Source organism: Camellia sinensis, chromosome 11 (assembly GCF_055761805.1).
Source record: "Camellia sinensis isolate YWXY chromosome 11, ASM5576180v1, whole genome shotgun sequence".
Lineage (NCBI taxonomy): Eukaryota > Viridiplantae > Streptophyta > Magnoliopsida > Ericales > Theaceae > Camellia > Camellia sinensis.
Window position 1 is genome coordinate 162760789 of NC_138971.1, and position 18661 is coordinate 162779449.

Consider the following 18661-nt stretch of genomic DNA (forward strand, 5'->3'; position numbering starts at 1 on the left):
TTGAGAGTTTCAATTTTTTCTTCATATGTTGCATAGATTTGCTGAAGCTCATTCCTCTCTGTCTCACAAGTCAAGAGTTTTGTACAAAGAGCTTGTCGATCATTAGCTATCTTGATGGCATCAATCCTAGCCTCGTAAATCTCCTTCTTTAGTTTGACATTCTCACTTTCATATGCTGTGAGTTTCATAGTGAGTTTGTCATTCAATTTGGATAACTTAAGAGACTTCTTATACAACTTTTCATAAGCTTGCTTAAGCTCTTCATCATCACTTCCAGAGGATTCATCATCAGTGGCATTCTCAACTGGGCTCTTCGGATACTCTGTTCGTCCTTTAGTTTCAGAAGCCACCATGAAAGCAAGAAATTGTTTATGTCCCTCTTCACTTTGATCTTCATTGTCACTTTCATCTTCATCAAATTCTGATTCATCATCCCAAGTGATAGCGAGGGCTTTCTTCTTTCTCAAACGAGTAGGGCATTCTGAAGCAAAGTGGCCAAATCCTTGGCATTCATAGCATTGGAGTCTTTCAGAGTTCCCTTGTATCTTTCATTTCTCCTTCTTAGCTATAGAATTAATTTTGAGTTTATCTTTGCCTTTAGATTTATGAGTATGAGTAGATTCCAAAAGATTAGGATTCTTTTTCAAAAAAGATTTTTTAAATTGTTTAACAAAAGCAGCCGTAATCTTAGAATCTATCTCATAATCCTCATCAGAATCCTCTCCAACTTTATCAGCACTACTAAAAGTAATATCTTTTTGTTTCTTTTTGAAATTCTTATGTGCCTCATAAGTTTGGAGATTTTCAACCAACTGATCCAACTTGAGGTTATCAACATCTTGAGCCTTCTCAATAGCCGTAACTTTTGGTTGGAACCGATCGGGTAAGGATCTCAAAATTTTTTCCACAACTTTGGATTCTGATATTTTTTCACCTAAATTGAAGCTGGAATTTACAATGTCACTCAACTTCGCATAAAATTCATCAAATGTCTCACTATCTTTCATTGAAAGGTTTTCAAAACTAGACGTGAGCCTTTGAAGTTTTGAGCGTTTCACAGAAGGAGTGCCCTCATGAATAGTTTGTAAGATATCCCAAGCCTCTTTTGCGACTTCACAATTGCAAATTCGACTAAACTCTTTAGGTGTGACAGCGCAAAAGAGAGAATTGATAGCTTTACTATTCCAGCTACTATTTTGGTAATCAATTATGTCCCACTTTTTAATTAGTTTGGGGAAAGTTACTCCATCAACGGTAATTGTTGGTTCGATCCACCCATTCATGACAGATTGCCAAACTTTTTCATCTATAGATTTCAAAAACGATCTCATCCGAGCTTTCCAAAATGAATAATTGGATCCGTCAAGTAAGGGTGGTCGAACCATAGAATTTCCCTCACGAATTGAATCCATTATCACAAATCAAACAAGATCTCGTTCTAAAAGATATATTTTTTTAAAAAAATAGAACGACCTGCTCTAATACCAATTGAAAAATCTAGAAACCTCCTAGATGTTGATTTGTGATTATGTATCAATTTTAAGCAGAATATAACAGTCCCAATCAAACAATCAAGACACAGAGACACAACGATTTTACATGGAAAAATCACAATTGGACACCTCCAACTGTGATAAAAAAATCACGAGCAACAGCCACAAAACAATCCACTAAGAAGATTTAAAGGAATTACACAGGTATACTCTCAATTACCTAGCGAATTCACGCCTAATTGAACCAACCTCTATGTGCCTCTTCCAACCCGTCTTCACCTCAGAATTGTCTTTACGATGAGCCACTCTGGAATCCACCAAAGCTTCAGGCTCGAATTCTTCAGAATCTACCGAAGAACAACTCTCTCTCTTTTATGTAGAATAAACAAACAAACCTTTGATGTATGCTTCTTAAACCATGAGTTGAATACTCAATAAAAAAAAAATCAAAGAAAACTAGCAAAATATCCCCAGATATAAACCTTAGAATCCAAAAAGAAGATCTGGAGGACTTGTCCAAGTTTTGGGAGAAACCCAACTACTTATAGAAAACCAAAGTAATCCTAGTTTTGGAAGAAAACCAATTCCTTATAGAAATCCAAAGTAATCCTGAATTTGAAGAAAACCAATTCTTTATAGAAATCCAAGAATTTGTGTTCGTGCGGTCTGCTCGAGCGTGGGAATTCCCACTCGAGCGGAGGCTTCAAAATTGTGTGATTCATATAGGCTTCACGCTCGAGCGGAAGTTTCCACGCTCGAGCGTCGAATCACACCATCCAATACTTTTTCAGGCGAAGCAAAAATGCTGTGAGCTTGCAATCCCCACTCGAGCGTCACTTGTCCCGCTCGAGCGGGACGACCAAAATTGGAAAATCTGGAAAACTAAATCCTGTTACAACCTCAATTTTGATCCATGAAAATTGACAAAAGCACGATTCGGGTTGGATTCGCATCTAAACACTCATAGCCTCACTGAAATAAAAGGTGGGAAAACAAATACAACTGAAAGAAATTTTGTCAAACGGGGTTGCCAAGAATAAAACCTAACAGTAAATTATACTAAACTCTTTTGAAATTTAGAAAAAATATAATACATCTTCATAATTTTGACATAATTAATTATACCAATCTCCTTTTTAGTAAGATTAAATAGACCAAAATAAATGCAAATTTTGTAAGAACACAAAAATAAACATCGTAAAGTATTTATTTTTTTGTAAAAAAAATGACAAAATCATTTTATATCCATATAACTAACAAATTATTAATGAAAAATTATTAATACAAATTAAAAGTACAAGAAAACTAAACATAATTATGTCAAAATTATAAGACTTATTGTATTTTTTTTTTTTTTCAAATCTCAAAAGATGTTAGTGTAATTTGTCTTTTTGAAAAACAATCACAAGTATAATTCAAAATTTCATAATATTCTTCAAACCAATTTTTATAAAATATGTAAAGAGACACATCAAAATTCTCATATTATATTTCAAATATTACAAAAAATCACCAACTTCAAATAATATAAAATTTTTGTAAAAATATTACTAAAGAAAAACAATTTGGTTTCTTTCGTTCAAATGTCAAAAATGAAGATCTCAAATCCATCACCACCACCTGATTAAACTTTAATCAATGCGTAATTAAGAAAATTTATGAATCATCATCATGGTCAAACAAAACATAACTGTCCAGCAGAAGAAACAGGTGATCATGTTAAGGGTGTATATGAAAAATGGTAGGACCTCGAAGCATACTATCTAATCTCTCTCCCGAAACGCCATTGATGATTCCTTCCTTGTATGCTTTTAATAAATGAAATTTGGTTTTTTTCCATAAAATAAAAAAAACAGCTTCTTTCCAGTTTGATATGGGATTACAGGGTATTGTTAGACTATGTGGGTCCACTATAGAGTCCAAATCAATAATTCAAACAATTAAATATATCAATTCAAAAAAAAACCATTAAATATATAAATTTTGTTGAGTATTTTATATTTATAAAAAATTAAGTTAATCGGATATAGATAATCACTAGATCAGATCTAATTTATGTCAACATTATTTATGATTTTAAAAATAAATTGTTAATACAAATGTGATCTAATAAAATGGTTATTGATATCCGATCAACGTGATTTTTTACAAAAATAAAACAAAGGATAAATTACAAATACAACCCCTGAAATTTGTTTAAAATACGAATTGCCCATGTGATTTGAAAAATTACATATATTTCACTGTCATAAATTTTTATTTAACAGAATTAATTGAAAAAGTAAAATTTATAACTGTTCACCTATATAATAATAAAATTATCTAAATTATTAATTGAAATAAAATTTTAATATTATTAAAAACTGTTATTTAACTTAATAATTTATTAATAAAAGAACTTATTTATTATGAAATTAAAAGCCTTAAGGACATAATGTAATTTCTAAGACTACATAAGATAATTTATAAATTAAGTAAATCTTAAAAAATGTGTTTGTAATTTACTCTAAAATAAAATAATGGGTAAATTACATTGACACCCCTTGAGGTTTGGTTCAATTACTACCCACCTCTTGACTTTTTAAAAATTACATTCTCACTCATGTGGTTAATAGTCTCATTTCACAAATCCCCCTACTTATGTAAAATGGAGCAACTCTTAGTAAAAAAGTGAGGAAATTACATTAAAAAAAAAAAGGAAAGCAAAGGAGAAAAAAAGAGAAAGTAAGGAAAAGTAAAGCAAAAAAAGAGAGAGTGCATGAGTTTAATGTCTTCATTCCATCTAAATAATTACAATGACAGGGAGTTAGTGTAATTTCTCAAACGTCAAGGAGTGATATGTATTAAACTCAAATCTCAAAGCGTGTAAGTGTAAGTGTAATTTACCCTAAAATAATTGACAAACTTTAAATATTAACGGTTCAAAATATCGATATAAACTCACGAAAATATTAACAATTCAAAGTATCGATATAAACTCACGAAAACCCAACATCACGCTCCAATTGAGTTTCAAATCCAATTTTTTTTTTAGGTCTTTCACGGTATCTCTAAGTTTTTTGGTATCAGGGCTAATCCGCCGAGGAAGCTATCGGGTGTATATGCGAGGTCCTCTCTCAAAAGAATTTACTATATCCATAAAGACTCGAACTCGAAACTTTTACTTAAGCGATCTAAGTCCTTTCCCACTTGAATCAACCCCATTGGTGTTTCAAACCCAACTGTAGAGAAGCCGAAACCTAAAATAAAACGCCCCACAAAAATCGAGACCCAGAAAGAGTCACGTGCGTAATTCGTGCATAGTGAGAGGGGTAATTTCGTAATCTCAAATCAACACTCCCATTTTAACATCGCACCACGTCTCTTCCATTCCAGTCTTTTCCAGCTCAAAATTTCACAGCGATATACATATATACATATATATATATATAGAGAGAGAGAGAGAGAGATTTTAGAGAGACAGGAGAGAGAGCTTCATTGTCGTCGTTCATGGCGACTGGGTGGGTCAAATCGTTACAGTGCAAATCTAGAGCATCAGACGACGTCGTTCACCACAACTACCACCACTTAGTCGCCTCTTCGAGTTGCAGAAAAAGTGTCCAAAGCCTCAAAGATGTTATCGAAACCACCAAACAAAAGCCTCGGAAAAAGCCCAAACAACCGCCATCGCCGCCGCCGCCGCCGCATCACAGACAACCCAGTTCGAGAAAATCCGAACCCAGTTCGAATCACATGAATCGAGCTCGGCCCAGTTCATCGGCGCGACATTCGCTAGCGTCGGACCCATTCTTTCCGGCTCTCACGGAGCTCCCGGAGGGCCACTCGTCGCGAAACGTGGTGGAGATAATCTTTCATACAAGTTGGTCGCCCAAAGCTTTCTCGGGTCGGATCGAGATGGTTTTCAAGGTCCAGAACTTGCCCAGAACTGTGACCCGGTTTGAGGAATACAGAGAGGTATTGAAGTCCATGGCGGCCTTGAGTGGCGCCGCCTCCGTTGACGGTGGCTGCGAAGACCATGTTCGGTGTGTCGCCGATGGGAATGAGGTCATGAGGTTTCACTGCTTGGGTCAAACCGCCGGAGCTCCGGGTTACGAAGCCGGGTGCGGCGGAGCATGGGCGTTTCACTGCGGAAAGGGTGCGATATGTACTTTTTCCGGCAGCGGCGGAGCACACGAGAGCTCCGGCGGAGGGAGGGGGAGGAGGGCGATGCTGGTGTGCCGGGTCATTGCGGGTCGGGTGTGCAAACAAATCGGTTTGGAGACGTTGTTGGAGGGACGAGTCGGGTTTGACTCAGTGAGTGGGGAGAATGGCGAGTTACTGGTGTTTGATTCACGTGCGGTATTGCCTTGTTTCCTTATCATCTATAAATTGTAAAAACACATTGACATTATTTTCTTTTGTCTCCTTGCATTTATCACTACCAATTTTCTTCTTCTTTTTCTTTTTTTTTTTCTTCTTATTTTCATGGCTTTTTTTTAATCTTTTTTTAGTATGTGTGGTGATCATAGAAAATTGGGATGATAAATGTATTGGGCAAATTATGTCATCTAATTTAATTTTTTTATCAATCTAGTCATTATAATTTTAATTATATTAATTTAAAATTTAAAATTTTTGCAATATATTAATTTTAAATTTGATGTTAATTTTTCAATCATTCTAAAGAGAACGAATGAATATTTTTTGTTTTTAAAAGTAAATATTTTGATATTGTTTTTTTAACAAAAATGTATTGTCACAATTAATGTAGAACCACTGCTACTTTATCAATGTGGGATTGCTTAAGCCTCCTCAGGTGGATGATAGAACCACCGTTAGGTGGCAAATATTGTATGGGTCCATAACTGTCCTATACTTGAGATGTTGAATTTGCAACTAGCAAAACATAATTACGAGCCAAAGTTAGGTCAAGTACTAAATGGTTCGAATTGGGTTTATGGGCATATAATGAGTCTTGTTTTAATGATTTAATATTTTATTTTATTTTGGTGTTTATATGTAGATCTTTCTTAGAAAAATCATATTAATTTAATAAATATAGTTACATAAGTTCATTATATATCTTTAAAAAAAATGAATGTCATATTTTTAAAATCACATTTCTTATTTATTTTTTAAAAATAATTAATGAAAATTATGTGATTATGCTTAATAACTTAATATGTATTTTTTAAGAATAATTTGTACATATGCCAAAAAAATAAATAATTTGAGTCATAAAAATAAGACTTATGATTGCCCCAAATCCAAATATCACACTAGACGATCTAATCTTCCAAAAGAGGTTAAAAATAATTTTTTGATTTTTAACCTTTTTGACTACATCACTTTTTTACTCCTTTTTTTTTTTTTTTTTGGTTAAAAACAAAAAATTTAAAAATCAAAAAATTATTTTTTAAACTACCTTACTAAAGCAACCCAAAAAATGTTTAAACACACAATCGGGGATAATCAAGGTTATCTTGCATAAAATCAATTAATTGAACTTATACTCTCCTCGTTTTATAAAATAAATTAAACTTGAACTTTTTGGGAAAATGGGTCACTGTTGTGCTTTTGAGCACAACAGTGACTGAGGTGCCTTTGTTTGAAGTGTATTATGATCTTATTTTTATGATCATTTTGTAAGATTTGTTGAGTACTTCATACCTATCAAAAATCATATTAATCGGATATCAACAACTATATGATCGATAACCAAAAAAATAAATAATAAGTTTTTCTTTTGAGAAATAGCATAAACAATATGCTATTCGATCATATAGTTATTGATATCCGATTAATATGATTTTTGGTAAGCATGAAGTACTCAACAAATCCTACAATATGAATGGTTTAGATCATAAAAATAAGACTATAATACACCTCAATCGGAGGCACCACAGTCACTGCTGCCGTGACCCTATTCCAACATTTTGATAGTAAATTTTGAATTAGACTAGATTTAACTCGATAAGACTATTTGTATTCATTGGTGGTGTTTGGTCTGGCTTAATTTGGGCAGATTATAGCTTTTGACTTTTAAAAAGTTATTACAGACTGTTTGGTTGAGCTTAAGGTCAACCACTTAAGCTTTTACAAATTTTTTTCTTACATAAAAAAGTTGAAAATCAGAAGCGGCTTGGAGCAACTTCCGTAACTGGGATTATGCGGAGGGGTATGGAAATTACTAAAATGCCCTTCAATAATTTGAAGTATTACGAAATTGTCATTATATAAACCTCAAAATCACTGTTCATTCTCTCTGAGAGAGAGGAGAGTGGCGATTTTCGGCGAGATTGCCGGCGTTATGAACCGGATCCCCCCCTCTCTCTCTCTCTTCGACGTTGTTTTCTAGCTGTGCTATGAAACCCATCGCGATGAAACCCTTCTTCTCCTCTCCGGCGTCGCGATTTGAAACCCTTCTTCCCTTCCTCTCCGGCGTCGCGATCTGAAACCTTTCTCCTCTCCGGCGTCGCAATCGCGATCAACGCTGTCTCTCTCTCTTCACGATCACAATCAACAACAAGCTTCTCTCTCTCTCTCTCTCTCTCTCTCTTCGCGATCAACGATTGTAGAGGGCTGCTGGAGTGGGGGATGAGGAGGAGGAGAAGGGCGTGACTGGCGGTGACTAGGGCTGCCGGCGGTAGGGTTTGGCTAGGACTTCCAGATGCATAATTAATAATTTTTATATTTTAATTAATATTAATTCTAATGAATTAATAATAAATTAAAAAAATTAACAATTTTAATATTATTAATTAATATTAATTGTAATGGATTAATAATAAATTAAAAAAAATTTACAATTTTTATATTATTAGTTAATATTAATTGTAATGGATTAATAATAAATTAAAAAAATTAACAATTTTTATATTATTAAATAATATTAATTGTAATGGATTAATAATAAATTAAAAAAATTAACAATTTTTATAGCTTATTTCATAAGATTAATTTATTGAAGCTTTTTTTGATGCAGCTGTTATTTATCTTAATAGATTTATTTATTTATCTTAAGATTAATTTTTATATCTTATTTCATAAGATGATTTATCTTAAGATTAATTCAACAAACACCACCAATTAAATTTATAATAAAAAAAAGCTTCAATAAATTAATTTATTTCATAAGCTTTTTTATGTTAAAAAATCTGAAATCATTGTATTATTATTTATTTCATAATATTTATTTATTTCAAGTTATTATTATTTATTATTTAAAAAATCTTAAATCATTGTATAAAAATTTAGTTTTGTGTAATATTTATTTCATTGAATTATTATTTAAAAATAATATGGTTATGTTAATTTGGTGTTGGAATGATCTCTTCCTATGTAATTAATAGCAAAAAGTCCAGAAAAATTCAATTTACACTAGTGCCTGTTTGGTGCAGCTTAAAAGCTGCTTATTTCAGCTTTCAGCTTAATTTAAGCTATTTTGATGTGTTTGGTTTAGCTTAACAATGCAGCTTATAGTTTTTTGTAAGTCAAAAATCAGCTTATTCTTTGAGTGGGGCAGGAGATGCTCAATTTATAAGTCAGAAATCAACTTATGTTCATAGTTATAAGCTATAAGCTGTTAAGGCATAAGGTATAAGCACTTTCACAGCTCTACCAAACAGGCACTAGCAAGGGTAAAAAAGACATTTACACAGAAAAAAACTATTTCACAGCTTATTTAATAAATACTACTCAGCAACCTAAATCTATAATCCAATAGTTACACCAAACAAATTAATAGCTTCTGATTAAAGTCGTAATTTATAATCTGTTAAGTTATAAGCTATAATCTATTTTAACAGTTATACCAAACAGCCCCATTGAACAAGAACCCTCTTCAATACAAAACTTAAGTAACAATATTAGAAATTCACATTTTGCACTCACAAATATACCCACAAAATCCACAATGATGATATGACGAGAGTGATAAGTCCATTTGATTGAATGTTTTGTTAGATAATGTCTCAATGGGATCACATAATTAAATGTGGTGTTATCATTTATAAGAAGCCTACAATTTAAGTTATTCAATTTAGTTAATAGGCTTAAGGATATATGTGTTATGGACCTAATGTGTAAATACTAGTTGTATAATTTCTATTTCTATGAGAGGCAGAAATAGAAATAAAAACATATTGGTTAAAGTTGGTTTTCATTCCTTTTGAACTTCCACAACCTTTCAGTTTTGAAAACCAATAAATAGAAATTAAAATCAATAATGGTTAAAGTTGACTTTCATTCCTTTTGAGCTTCCACAACCTTTTTAAAAACCAATTACAACCTTTAAAAGGTTATGATCCCTATTCCTTCCCAAGTGGAAAAATAAGAACACTGTCATTTTTCTTTCTAAATCCTCTCAAGGAGAAACATAAGGCACCAAAAGGGAAAGGATTAGAATGCAATAACATAATCAATAACAAAGAGTTCATTGATAATCACGCTTCCGTTTAACCGTTCATCAATGGATTCAGGTATGTCATTTTGTCTTGATTTCTTGATAATACACATGGTAAATAATCCAAAATGTAAAATTTATGTTCTGAAATTTATGTTTACATGTTTAACTAATCAAAAATTGACGCTTTTCAAATTACATCATTATCATTACGAGTTAAATTATAAAAAAAATTATGAGTCACATTTTTCTAACTTAAATACCTCAAATTCTGACATGAAAGCTCCTCATCACCACCGTCGTATTGAATTTTTTTTTTTTTTTGTCAAAAGGCCAAGCATAAGAACTGACTACCCATATTGCACAAAGGCTACCTAGGAGGGTTCCCATTCAGAAACAAATTCAAATTAAAGTAAAACAAATTCATCCTTCGAAGAAAATGAGGAAGCCCCATTTGCATAAATTCTTAAAGAGTTTCTACACTAGAAAGAAAAATGGTCTCAGCCATGGAGGTTCATCAAAATTCACTACTCAAAGAAATAGGAGGAATACAATGAAATGAGATTTAAAGGCAACATAAGCCAACAATAGTCCTCTAATGTACAGTTTATCATGCTGCAGCACGGCGACAGAATGCTGGTAGTACTATCATCCGACAATACTAGTGAGACTCCACAAGTACATATAATGGCTTTCCATTCAATCGGTCACGGCCCTGCAACATCCAACGAATAATAATATAACAGTAACCATGTAAACAGAATATAAAGGATTGCAGTTCCTTCAGATTGTCAAATGCATAGTAACATGATACAACCATATAATTGTAGAATAATTCCTTCATTTACTAAAGGTAGCGCAACCAAGAAAACAAACATGATGAGGGATTCAGCCCCAGTTTATAACAAGCAATCGGTCATATCTTGTAGGACCACTTGAACATAGCATGCAGGCTTTCTTACATCTACATGAACTTCATGAATTTTCAAGCAGATTAAAATGCTAGGCAAAATTCATAATACAGACTAAACCACATTCAACTTTCAGTCAACTCGAGTTGATTAAATTTAGTCTTCCGTACTACCAACTAAAGTGAGAGGAACTAGTAAGACTATAATATTCGCCGAAGTCTTACCTGTTGCATCTATCTCATCTCACTATACATTTTAGTCAGTAAAACATACATAAGACCAAAATGTTGCTGTTACCAAAGTGATGACAATTGATCAATTCAGATAAATGTCAAGGAACTGAGATAGTGGCAGCATATAAGCAGCACAGTTTCAATTTCAAAAAAAAAACAAGTAATTATAGAAGCTCGAATCACAATCAATTGATGATATTTAAGAACTAAACCACAGAAGAACTAACTAATAGCTAAGGAAATGAAAGCGGCCAAGAGTGCATTACATACAAACCTTTAAATCTGGTAATTCAATTACACATGCACATTCAACAACTTCAGCCCCTGCACGTTCTGACCAAAAAAAATAAATCAGTCACAATATATTCTAGTTTGCACAATATATATATATATATATATATATATATATATATATATTTCCAGCAGCAAGGGCAGTCTCAGTCGCTACACATGCATACAGAATGCATACTATATGGTTTCGAAAATTTAATTGAAGAGGTATGCTCAATCAATAAAATACACAAGTATGCAACATCAAATTCCATATTAATTCAGTCCGGAGAAATAGGAGCAAAACATTCATTTTGCTAACTGGGCAAAATCCTTGATGAATTAAGAAGGAGAAAGTCTATAACAAACATATGGTAAATTTTGTTTTTTGGCTAACCAAATAACCAACATGATTGAAGCTGAACACCTTTGACTCAAGGTAAATTGGATAACAGCCTCTTCCATCCTTTTTTTTTTAAAGGTTGGCATAGTATTTGGCCTTCACCCAGATCCAAACCAAGTTGCAGCCCTTGTCAAGGTAGCACTTCATTGGGTCCCCGTGTTCAATGACTAATAAACAGGTGGTTCGTTTTCTCACTACATATGGAATTGTTTATATCCATGAGTCAAGCATTTTCCACATTAATTTTTTAAAATATAGGAAAAAGAAAAAGACAGTGCTTTTACTGGGACTCCTAAAGCTAATACAAATGATTTACAAGGGAGTACCCAATAAATTCATTGCTGCACAGAGGGTTCCACCAGTGGCAATCAAATCATCAACCACCAAAGCACGTTCATCAGGCTCAACTGCTCCAATATGCATCTCCAGACAATCCGTTCCATATTCCAAGATATATTTTTCTGAAATAACTTCACCTGTCCAAAACCACACACACACACAACTTACTTGTCATTATGGTAAACTTTGAATAGCCATAAGAATTTGAAATTGTGATCCCACAAGACACATAATATTTATACCCACCATCACACATCAAAGGGAACATCAACAATGCATGCATACACTTGCTAGTAGCGGTGGGCAGCTAAGTAATCATGATGAAGATGGTTTGATTGCAAAATATTTTGAAGCAAAGGGTTAAAGCAAGTTGGCAAATGGCAGACAGTGTGTAATGTATAGTACCATAAAGTGAAATATCTAGATAGACTTCAACTATATCGAAACAGACTAACTAAGCAGGCAAACAACATTCTGTTGCACAACAGATACCAATAGATCAAAAAACAAAAAATTAGGACACAGTTTGTTAGTTCATGTTTAGCCAAGTCCAACAAATCTAGTTGAGACACAGCTGATAGCTCTAACATTAAATGTCCAACATCATATGATTTGCCAGTCATATGTCATAATATAATTCTAGAATATGCTATTAATCAGATTAAACAGAGATCTACAAAATAATCTTTAACAAGGTAATTCCTAAAGTTATGTATGCAGTTGTATTATCTCATGGCTGACAGCCCATTGGGCTGCGCTAGCATGCTCCTTTGAATAAATTCTTTTTTATGTTTAACAAACCTTCATCAAAACCACCATCATCATAAGTCAATGGGTCCAGGTAACCATAATTACTATTTACTACACATGACTAGGAATGCCAAGGCATCAAGTTTTATCCTCACAAAATCCCAATATTTTGAATCATACAGCAAACATCTACACAGAGTAGAATCCAATAGGACACATCATGCAGTGATTTAACACAACTTAGGCAGACATACTTAAACTAAATGGAATTTCAGTAAGTAAAGGCTCAAGAGTGCAAACCAACGTGACCACAATGAATATTCAAGTCACTGCTCGATCATTTTAGTTATATATATGTTTATAAAATATATATTAAAAATAAATAAATAAATAAACATCAAACAGAATAACATAGACAGGAATACACTAGGAACCAAAGAGTTGCAAAAACCACTGCAAACTGCCATCCAAGTAAAATTCAACCCCCATCAACAATGATAAGTTAAACCTTGTGCTGCATTACTAACTTTCATTTCAGCTTCTAATTATTTTTGAAGCATGTATTTACATCACCAAAATCATTGTAAGAGAAATGGCTAAAAAATCTAACAAGCGAGATTTAAATACTGCAACAATACTGGGCAAAGTAGCACTCAAATATATCAGTATTCTAACAAACAACATTCCGCATGCACAAGAATGCCAAAGAATAGGAATATCCTAATCAAGTTAAACCTATATAGAGCCTAGAGGTCTCCAATTGCCACAAAAGACGAGCATTACAATGGATCGGTGTATAATTTGAGTATACGAGGCATATGATAATATGAGACCAATCAAACAATAGATATGTTTTTAAAAGAAACAAATTCAAAGCAATGTAATAGATCATGACAGCATCACAAGGGCCAACAGTATGTAAAAGAACTAGTCATTTTTATTCTATGAAAGTAACAAATATATTTTGAAATATATACATAGTAATACCACTAAAAATAGGGATCATACTGAAGGGTAGAAAAATACCAGGCAACTTCCTCGGTTTTCTCAAGGGAACAAACTTTGCTCCTATAGCCAATGCAATGGGAGGACCAAATATAAATCCCCGAGCTTCTATACCTGGCAACACAAAAGCAACCACAAATTGAGCAAAGAATTCATATGATAACTAATTCACGCATAGTTCGATCCAATAATAATTGTTTCCCTTAAATAGTTCAACCAAATAAACATATTGTACTCCGCTAACATGCCATAATTGGAAAAGCAACAAAAGAAAACTGATAACATTTTTAACTTAAATAAAACCAGCAGCAACACTGGAGACAAGTCACCTCAGTGTGTTAAAACCACCAATTTCAGTACTCATACAGAGCAAACACCAATTATTAACACAAAAAAAGAGTAGCTAGGCTAAGAAAAACAAAGGTTAAGATAAGCCAACACAAATATCAAGAAAAAAATATATCTACTCAAATAACCTTTCAAAAGAAGGGGCAAGAGAGTTATTGAGAAATGGCTAACATAGTCTTCTAAAAAATTGATATTTAGAACTAGAATTGAATTTTATGATCCACCAATAGAAAATAATAGAGACTTATTTATTCGACGCCCTAGTAAAAAATTTGGTATAGCCCTCAAAGTACATCATCTTATATAAAGACTAAATAAAGGTGTACACCTAGTAATTCTCTGAATGGTTTGATCTTGGGTTTGGACAGTGGTGGTTTCAGTGACAAAATGGAGAAGGATTTCCACTGTCTGATACATCGTAGTAGATCACTTCTCACGGGCAGCAATGTTCTGAACCAAATGTTAACTTGAATTTGGACAACAATAGTTGCAGATACCAACCATCAAAAGGAGATGGGAGAGAAGAAGATATTGCTTAAGGTACTTGATTATTACCCTTCTAAAAGCCTAGCAAACTTGATTACAATGGATCATTTTATGAATTAAAAATTGGAGACCTCGCTAATCTCACTCTATTGTAGATGACCTTGGTTATCCCCCAATGTATTACTAGATGCACATGTATGTGTGCATACTATACATGCAAAGTCTACAGACGCTCCATGTTTGACCATCAACACAGTAAAATCCAAGAGAGAAATTTCTCCAACATATAATACAACAACCTTTATCAAGTATGCTTTCTTGGTTGTACTCAGACCTCTGCCTCAATAAACCCAAAAGTGAAAGCTTTTCCACCAAAAAATTTGAAAATAAATTTTACTTTTTTATTTTTATACTTGTAGAGAAGAATGATGCACTGAAAAAGAACAAACCTTATTTTATAAAGTTTATATAACAAAAATTAAGTGTGAAATTGATATTAAAGGCTGTAAATATGCCTCAACCGCAATCATGGTAAAGGTAGAGTGCACTCAGGAAATTATATTTTATTAAGAAACAAGCAGCAGGAAATAATTTGCAAGCACACACCAGCAAATCAAATGCTTTTAATTTTAAAAAAATGAGTTCTTGCAAATGAGCTTGTAAATTTTCGCAATGTGAAACATGTACTTATTTGGAAAGACAGGCAAAGCAGCAATAACTCAACTTGACAAAACCCTAGAGTATTTAAAAATTGACAAATTGCATTTGAAGCAAGGACATTGAAACAAATGGAGGATGGCTAATTGAGAGAAAACGACCTCAACCAACAACTTGAATGTTATGGTTACCAGCTTAGAGGATCAAAATTTTAATCTAAACATGGAGAGTGTGATGTACTCCCATGTGGCAGCTAGTTAATCAGTCTCGTAATGAGCCAAAACCCATGTGCACACGCATCTATGTCATAAGAAAACATCAATTTAAATTGATATGGTTATACTAATCTCTAAATTGTTGGGGTTGGGCAGGCCATGGGGGACCATAGTTTTGCCACATCAAACTATTCTTGGTGAACGGAGATTCCGAATAAATATAAATGAGCTGTATACATAAGACAGAATGTCTACATAACCAAACAAATAGACAAATTATAATGGACAACCATGATGACAAAGTAAGAAATTAATATATCTTGAACCACAAGAACATGTTTTTAATCAAATTTAATTAAAATGGGAGCTGAGGGCCCTAGCAATGAAGAGTTCATGGAAAATTATTTGACTTCCCTTCCCATTAGGTTTTTTAGAGAGTCAATACTAATTTAGAGCACCGCAACGACCCAAAAAAATTATGTTTATCTCGTCAACATACAAATCAATCATGACAAGATGCCGTGTACGCTGGGATTTATAATAATTTCCTTAATGACCGACTTTCATTCAAAGAATCAAACTTGCAATAGCTTCCTGGGTCAGTTATGTAAAAACGGATCACAGAAAATACAAGACAAATGAGAGAAAAGACAATATGCACTAGCTCTCTATCACAAGAGGTCTATGTGGTTTCAAGAAATTGAACATTAGCAATATACAGTATTCAGCAAATGAAAGTGAGAAGAACAATAAAAACCCACTCATTAAAATGAACTCTGGAACTCAAGGAAAATAACCTTTTCCACAATAATTGAACATATAAAGATCAAACATGTAATTGCACAAATCAAAAGACAATGCATATGGGGAAAAGGGAATAAATCAAGCACGAATTCATCCAATGGTGAAGTGCTCAAAATACACACAATAGAATAGATCCAAAAACAAAATTGGCCAAATCCAAACGCGAGTGGGTCCTAGAGGTGATCATCCATTACCACCCACCATCCACCCAAATTGGATCGGAGCACATGCAACAGCAAATGCTCTGAGCCGCTCATACCCTTCACAGAAAAGCAATCAAGACACACCCCACTAAAACATCTATAGTCAAACTGAAAATCACTCCAATCCACAGTCACGTCCATAATGTCCCTCAAAAGCATTCAAAAAGCCACACAGGGTCATAAACTAGTGAAATCACAGAAGCATTTTCACCAATTTTCACCAATTTCAATACAGTATATATTTGTTTCCTAAACACTTTCCACCCGACCTCAATGCCATAATAATAGTAATACTAGAAATATACACATTTATACTCCTAAATTTACCGACAATGATCATTATGACATAGGAGTTGGGCCCACTACAAATTTACGAGATCACCATTATTAAGTGCGTAACAAATTGAAAGTTGACACATATCCTATCAAATTATTATGGTAGAATTATGGATAGTATTTATACTTAAAAATTTATCTACAATGATCATTGTGACATGGGAGTTGGGCCATCTACAAATTTACGGGCTCACTATTATTAAGTACGTAACCAATCAAAAGGTGACACATATCCTGCCAAATTATTCTGATAGAATTATGAGTAGTATTTATACTCACAAATAATAATCATTGTGACATGGGAGTTGGGCCCACTACAAATTTACGAGCTCACTATTATTATTAAGTGTATAACAAATCAAAAGGTCATATATATTCTGCCAAATTATTATGGTAAAATTATGGGTAGTGTTTTAGGGTTTCAAACATTTTCCAATATATATTGTATTGCTCGCACCTACTTTCCAAGAGGAAAGGCCGCACCATAGGTCCACAGCTCAATACTATTTTAAAACAGTTATTAAAAAAAATAAATTACAAATACACTCAGGTTTGTTCAAAATACGATTTGTCCCTCTAGTTGTAGAAATTACAAATACCCTTTGTCAAAAATATTTATTTAACTAAATTAACATTAAAAAAAAAATATTAACTAATCTAATATACAAGAATAAAATTAAATTTGAATTATTAATAAAATAAATTATTTGTTATGCGATTAAAACTTAGGGGACAAAATGTCATTTTCAGAATCACTCGGCCAATCTGTATTTTAAGTAAAACTCTATTTGTAATTGGAAAACTACATGCAAATGGGAGAAAGGGGAAAAAAACTATCAACATAGGGGTTGCATGTGTGTCGGGGTGGATTGTAAATGAAAAGCTGTTTTTCCCTTCTTCCATCGGCCTCTAGTTCCCCTTTGTAATTTACCACAAATAAATAAATACAAAAGGAAAAACAAAACAAAAAAAAGAAGAGTGTTCAAAGCATATGGACGATGAAATCTAGGTATATACATACCTGCAACCACTGATATGTTTTTGGCTTTGTAGCGCTCGACGAACATATCGATCGTGTCCTTGAAGGCTTTTGGATCGAGTAACAGTGTTGTGATATCTTGAAACATAATCCCTATATAAACCGACATTAATAAACAAAACAAAACTATATATATATATATATATAGAGAGAGAGAGAGAGAGAGAGAGAGAGAGAGAGAGAATGTACCTGGTTTGGGGAAGTTAGGGACGACGCGGATTTTGGATTTGATGCCATGGATGCGAGGATCGTCGCCTTTGCAAACCGACATTGTGGATGGAATATACAGAAAGAAATCAGGCTCCTTCTCTCTCTCTCTCTGACTATATGTATGTATGTATGTATGTGAGAGAATATGTATATCTATACTTGTCTGTGTTGAAGCAGATGTTAACAAGAGAAAGAGAGAAAGAGAGAGAGTGTGCGCGCGGAGTGAGGCAGAGGAATAGGAAGTTTGGAGGCATTTATAAAGGCAGGCAAGTCTAGAGAGAGAAAATTTAAGGCTTCGTTTGGTCATGGATTTTTTTTTGTTAAGCTATGTTTGGTTTTGACTTTTTGGTTAAAAAACATAAAAAATAAAACTGGCTATATAAATTAATAAAATGTCATATTTAAATCATAATCATTATATTTTTTTTACAAAAATCAAAAAAGTCAAAAATAAAAATTAAATGAGACTAAAAAAGTCAGGTTAAAATAATCAAAAAGTCAAGTTATTTTAACTCTTCCCAAAAGAATACTGGCTTGTTTGGGGTGTACTGATAAGCCATGGTTTGGCTAACATTT

General features: G+C 33.2%; 2 protein-coding genes across 2 annotated transcripts; one reads left to right on the forward strand and one right to left on the reverse strand.

Annotated features, from left to right (window-relative positions):
* The first annotated feature begins 4860 nt into the window (after window positions 1-4860).
* LOC114259114 (uncharacterized) lies at window positions 4861-5883 on the forward strand. Its single transcript, XM_028199114.2, has one exon. It carries the CDS (start codon window positions 4983-4985, stop codon window positions 5865-5867), a length of 885 nt encoding a protein of 294 aa, XP_028054915.2. The 5' UTR covers window positions 4861-4982; the 3' UTR covers window positions 5868-5883.
* A 4422-nt stretch (window positions 5884-10305) lies between these two features.
* LOC114259080 (adenine phosphoribosyltransferase 3) lies at window positions 10306-18309 on the reverse strand. Its single transcript, XM_028199080.2, has 6 exons — window positions 18065-18309; window positions 17858-17968; window positions 13809-13901; window positions 12020-12169; window positions 11295-11353; window positions 10306-10591 (listed from the first exon to the last, which is right to left on the reverse strand). The coding sequence occupies exons 1-6, from the start codon at window positions 18144-18146 to the stop codon at window positions 10538-10540; spliced, it is 549 nt and encodes a 182-aa protein (XP_028054881.2). The 5' UTR covers window positions 18147-18309; the 3' UTR covers window positions 10306-10537.
* Window positions 18310-18661: the final 352 nt, after the last annotated feature.